Source organism: Sparus aurata, chromosome 10, assembly GCF_900880675.1.
Source record: "Sparus aurata chromosome 10, fSpaAur1.1, whole genome shotgun sequence".
NCBI lineage: Eukaryota > Metazoa > Chordata > Actinopteri > Spariformes > Sparidae > Sparus > Sparus aurata.
Genome location: NC_044196.1, coordinates 27,735,808 through 27,741,807, shown reverse-complemented (window position 1 = coordinate 27,741,807; position 6,000 = coordinate 27,735,808). Strand labels below are relative to the sequence as shown.

At 44.0% G+C, this 6,000-nt stretch overlaps 1 protein-coding gene across 1 annotated transcript; it reads left to right on the top strand.

Moving 5' to 3' along the window:
- Positions 1-272: 272 nt before the first annotated feature.
- LOC115590161 (uncharacterized) lies at positions 273-1,899 on the top strand. The gene is made up of 5 exons (XM_030431415.1): positions 273-349; positions 478-1,182; positions 1,275-1,400; positions 1,477-1,520; positions 1,630-1,899. The coding sequence occupies exons 1-5, from the start codon at positions 289-291 to the stop codon at positions 1,741-1,743; spliced, it is 1,050 nt and encodes a 349-aa protein (XP_030287275.1). The 5' UTR covers positions 273-288; the 3' UTR covers positions 1,744-1,899.
- Positions 1,900-6,000: the final 4,101 nt, after the last annotated feature.

Sequence of the window (6,000 nt, the reverse complement as noted above, 5' to 3'; positions counted from 1 at the left end):
ACAAACCTAATTCTGAGTTTGAATTTCTTCTCCATTTAAAGAAAGTAAATATGAACCATTAGTGAACCATTATTAAATGAAATCATTTAAACTCCAATAATGAGCTGTAATGTTTTTCATATATCTCTAACATGTGAACGTTTTTTCAAAACCCAGCAACTGACACGAAAGATTGCAGTGAGCATGTGATCATGGAGTGTCACTTTAGATTGGCCAATCAAATTCAGTCTTGTTTCTGAAGAGTAGAGAAACCATCAGTATTCTTTCATTCAGCAAAGCAGCTTGAACATGATGACATCTCCAGTGTTTGCTCTCTGTCTTCTCAAATGTTTGTTCTTGATGAAAATGGGTAAGTGGCTCTTTGTGACTTTAATCTAGTGTAGTGTACAGTATCAAACAATTGTTTCTCATATATTTTACTGATTACCCAGATTTGTCACATTACATCAACTATAAACTGTTCTTATATAATTTCAGCTCTGACGACTGATCTGACATTCTCATCATCTGTTCGAGAGAGAAGATTTGTTTCCGTTAAAACTGGGGACAAGTTGACTTTGCCATGTTTCTATAAAACTAATGTTCCTGCAAGGCTTTATTGGCATAAACAAAGTGTCAGAGAAATACCAAGGCTCATCTCTAATTACTACAAGTATGAAAAAAATGTCACTTTATATGATGAATTCAAGAACAATCCACGCTTCACACTGGATACAGAAAATGGCAAAAATCACTTGATGATCACTGACTTGACCATTTCAGACTCTGCTACTTACTACTGCACAAGTTTATATCCATTCAATTTACAATTTTTAGAGGGCTTTACCGTCAGTGTGAAGGGTTCAGGTTGGAACATCCCAGCTTCTGTCCATCAGTCGGCATCTGGGAACATCCAGCCAGGAGGCTCTGTGTCTCTGAACTGTACAGTACACACTGGGACCTGTGATGGAGAACACAGTGTTTACTGGTTTAAACACTCTCAAGAATCTCATCCAGGACTCATTTACACCCATGGAGGCAGGAATGATCAGTGTGAGAGGAAAGACAACACACAAACACACACCTGTGTCTACAACTTGCCACTGAAGAGCCTGAATCTTTCTCATGCTGGGACCTACTACTGTGCTGTTGCCTCATGTGGACACATACTGTTTGGAGACGGGACCAGGTTGGACTTTGAAAGTAAGTAACTTTCTACCAGACTTACTTCTTATTCAAACTCAGATGAACATGACTGAAAGCTCTGTAATGTCTCCTGCTGTCTGAATCTACAGATGATGAAGACTCCCCTGTCTTGATGCATTTGTTGACCAGCACATCAGCATTCTCCACCAGCCTGTGTGTTTTAATGGCTTTCATAGTGTGCATGACGAACAGGAGACACAGCTGCCTTTGTACAGGTGATCAATCCCGTTTCCATGTATAGTGTCTGTATACGCATGTGACATTATAGTAAGGTTTTATTTTGCTTTTCAGAGTCTCAAGCAAGATTTTCAGCTCCCTCCACAACAAATGTCAAGGTAATTTCTCTTAAGAATACTAAATATGTTATCGTTCAAATAAGTTTATGGCAAAAAAATGTTTGTGGAGTTCATTTATGATTTTATTTTAATTTCCTCTCATCACCAGGGTTACCAAAATGAGGACTATGAGAATGTTTCAAGGGAGAACAGGATCAACAGACGGAGACGACAGAGAGACAACACCTGGAGTGAATGTGTGTACTTCAGTGTAAACCAGTAGAGCTGTTTCATCTTTGTCTTTGTGCAGCAGAACATGACTTCATACTGACTCTTTTAAAAGTATAATCTCGTTTTTGTCTACATGATTTCACCTAAATATGATGACTGTAAAGTGTTGCTTTCTAATAAATCCGTTAAACGAGCTTTTGCAAAGACAGCACGTGAGAAGTGTCAGTATTTTTTACTGCTTTGTAGCTCTGTTTTTGGTGCTGTTAGCTACTTGACTATTTGCCTGACAGAAATATGAGCACTAATAGTATGACAAGTGCAAATCAGAATTTGTAGTAGAAGGGTATAGTGTGTTACTCACACAAAAATGTTTGTATGCTTTTATAGTTTCCATGTGGTGAGCAGGGAAAAGATAATGCCTCTCTTGTGCATGTTAATGGCACTTTAGGACAAAGCATTTTGAAGCTATGCACAAGTGTGTGAGCGTGTGTGTGTGTGTTTGTAAAGCCACCCAGAAACCACAAAGGTTTTTTGCTGTTGTGGTGAAAAAAATGTGAACTGACAGGATGGGATGGGCCATTTCTGAATATTCAGATAAAAAATAAACACAATCAAGTCATAGAGGGTCTCCTACAAATGTCGTGTATGAAATCAGTGAAACAAAAATGTAGAAAAGTAAAATTCAGGACTTTTTAGCTGCTCTGTGGATCATTTTAAAGTGAAACTCTCGCCAAAATGCAACCTAGGCTTTTTTGTGAATGTATATGAGTCAAACCTTTGTGTGAAAGCATAATGACGACGAAAGAGGCACTTTTAAGATTTACCGTATTTTCATTTTTGGGTCAAACTCATTTTCAGTGGGAGTGCTTGGGACAAATTAGCGATAGCATCAAAATTGCTATTTTTAAAACACTAAGAAGTCTCGACACAACATGAGACTTTGCTCATAGTATCACCAGGGTCTCTACACATGAACATGAGCATTGAAAACATTGTTTGTGTACACAGAGTTTACTAAAAAGAGAGTTTTTGGACAACTCACATTAGCAGATATTTCCTCCACTTGCCGCCGTCCTGCCAGTGAGAAATGTCGATCTCCGAATGTGACATAACATGGAGGTGAATTAAGGTGGACCGCTCCTAAAGCTTAGTTCCATATAAATGCACGGATAATTCTTTGTTTTGTCGTAGGGAAAAACAATATTGATCTTGAAGTTGAAAAAGGAGCCTCATAAAAGAAACAATACTAAAATCAAAAGCCGGAAAAGTCATGTGAGATATCGCATGGATAGTTGCCGGAAGACAGTAGCGTTCCACCTTAACTCTCCTCCAGGTTACGTCGCATTTTGAGATCGATACTTCTCTGCTGCCATGACAGCAGCTAGCGAAAAAAGCTACTGCTAAGGTGAGTTGTTCAAAAACTTTCTTTTAGCACACTCTGTGTACACAAACAATGTTCATGTGAAAGGCGACCCGTGAGCGGCTGGATGATGCCGAGGAAAAGTAGTAGACTCTGGTCAGGTTCCCCAATTTTCCAGTATTTATTACTTAATTCACAATAACAACAGATGAAATGATAATGAGTGTCATAGTTTCAACCAGCAACACAGACAGATGGGAACTGGCGCCTTATATACTGTGCCACCGGTAACAATCACTGCACTCTTCCACTAATGAGGTAAAATTAAAATATTATCAAATGGCTATCTTACCAAATGACCATTTCCTATTTTACCTTTAGCCCATAATATTTACAATTCTTCTGTTACTGCTATGCCCCCACCAATAAACAGATAAAAGATATTTACAATAAATAGAAATAACCAAAATACATTTCAATATGTACAAGTAACGAAATGCGCTTTGTTACAGTTCTCAATGCACGTGCTCATGTGTAGAGACCCTGGTCATACTACGAGCAAAGTTTTATGTTGTGTCGAGCCTTCTTAGTGTTTTAAAAATAGCGATGTTGATGCTATCGCTAATTTGCCAGAAGCACTCCCATTGAATCTGAGTTTGAGCCAAAAACGAAAAAACGGTAAATCTTAAAAGTGCCTCTTTCATTGTAATTATGCTAACACAAAGGTTTGACTCATATACATTCACAAAAAAAGCCTAGGTTGCATTTTGGCGAGAGTTTCACTTTAAAATGATCCACAGAGCAGCTAAAAAGTCCTGAATTGTACTTTTCTACATTTTTGTTTCACTGATTTCATACAAAGGAGCTCCTGGATCAGGGCAGAAAATGAGACCGTCCACCTGGGCATCATGTTTCATCACAGCCGATAAACACGTGTGACTACTGCAGAGTCCTTTGACTGGAGAATGAATGTCTTTCCTACTGAAGACAAAAGCCAGATGTGAGTGGGTTTTCTGTCAAGTGTAAAATGGCCATTTTGTCTCATGAGTAGAGCAGGGTCTTCAGTGATCTGTTTTCATGCACTATATCACCATCCATCCATCCATCCATTTTCTTCCGCTTATCCGGGGCCGGGTCGCGGGGGCAGCTGCCTGAGCAGGGACACCCAGACTTCCCTCTCCCCGGATACTGCCTCCAGCTCTTCCGGGAGGACCCCAAGGCGTTCCCAGGCCAGCTGAGTGACATAGTCACACCAGCGTGTCCTGGGTCTTCCTCGGGGTCTCCTCCCGGAGGGACATGCCAGGAACACCTCCCGAGGGAGGCGTCCCGGGGGCATCCGAAACAGATGCCCGAGCCACCTCAGCTGGCTCCTCTCGATGTGGAGGAGCAGCGGCTCTACTCTGAGCTCCTCCCGGGTGACAGAGCTCTTCACCCTATCTCTAAGGGAGCGCCCTGCCACCCTGCGGAGGAAACTCATTTCGGCCGCTTGTATCCGGGATCTTATTCTTTCGGTCATGACCCAGAGTTCATGGCCATAGGTGAGGGTCGGAACGTAGATTGACTGGTAAATCGAGAGCTTCGCCTTTCGGCTCAGCTCTCTCTTCACCACGACAGACCGATACAAAGACCGCATTACTGCGGCCGCTGCACCGATCCGTCTGTCAATCTCACGCTCCGTCCTTCCCTCACTCGTGAACAAGACCCCAAGATACTTAAACTCCTCCACTTGAGGCAGGAACTCTCCTCCCACCTGGAGGGAGCAGGCCACCTTTTTCCGGTCGAGAACCATGGCCTCGGATTTGGAGGTGCTGATTCTCATCCCAGCCGCTTCACACTCGGCTGCAAACCGCCCCAGGGCATGCTGGAGGTCCCGGCTCGAAGGAGCCAACAAGACCACGTCATCCGCGAAAAGCAGAGACGAGATCCATTGGCTCCCGAACCAGATCCCCTCCGGCCCGTGGCTGCGCCTAGAAATTCTGTCCATAAAAGTAATGAACAGAACCGGTGACAAAGGGCAGCCCTGCCGGAGTCCAACATGCACTGGGAACAGGTCTGACTTACTGCCGGCAATGCGAACCAGGCTCCTGCTCCGGCAGTACAGGGACCGCACAGCCCTTAACAGAGGGCCCCCGACCCCGTACTCCCGGAGCACCCCCCACAGTATGCCACGAGGGACACGGTCGAATGCCTTCTCCAAGTCCACAAAACACATGTGGACTGGTTGGGCAAACTCCCATGAACCCTCGAGCACCCTGCGGAGGGTATAGAGCTGGTCCAGTGTTCCACGGCCAGGACGAAAACCGCATTGTTCCTCCTGGATCCGAGGTTCGACTATCGGCCGAATTCTCCTCTCCAGTACCCTGGAATAGACTTTCCCGGGGAGGCTGAGGAGTGTGATCCCCCGATAGTTGGAGCACACCCTCCGGTCCCCCTTTTTAAATAGGGGGACCACCACCCCGGTCTGCCAGTCCAGAGGCACTGTCCCCGACTGCCACGCGATGCTGTAGAGACGTGTCAGCCAAGACAGCCCCACAACATCCAGAGACTTGAGGTACTCAGGGCGGATCTCATCCACCCCCGGTGCTTTGCCACTGAGGAGCTTACAGACTACCTCAGTGACTTCGGCTTGGGTGATGGATGGGTCAACCTCTGAGTCCCCAGCCTCTGCTTCCTCAATGGAAGGCGTGTCTATATCACATTTCATATAATTGATACACTGACTTTTTCACCTGGGCCGAGTGTAAAAACTTTTTTGCATTACTTGAAGCTTGTATTTCAAATTTGTGACTCATACCTTTCGGCCCAATTTGAAAATGCACCTAAAACAGGCAGATGAAAACACACCTATAGACGGAGCATCTTCAGATCTATAAATACCTTCCGCTTACTAGAAGTGTAAGTGAAGAGTGTGACCTTGGAACTGAGCTCTCAGCTGTTAAAGTGTGAACT

Coding starts and splice junctions, on each gene's coding strand:
- LOC115590161 (XM_030431415.1), top strand. CDS start 289: ATGATGACATCTCCAGTGTTTGCTCTCTGTCTTCTCAAATGTTTGTTC. Junction 1,183..1,274: donor GACCAGGTTGGACTTTGAAA/GTAAGTAACTTT, acceptor CTGAATCTACAG/ATGATGAAGACTCCCCTGTC. Junction 1,401..1,476: donor ACACAGCTGCCTTTGTACAG/GTGATCAATCCC, acceptor TTTGCTTTTCAG/AGTCTCAAGCAAGATTTTCA.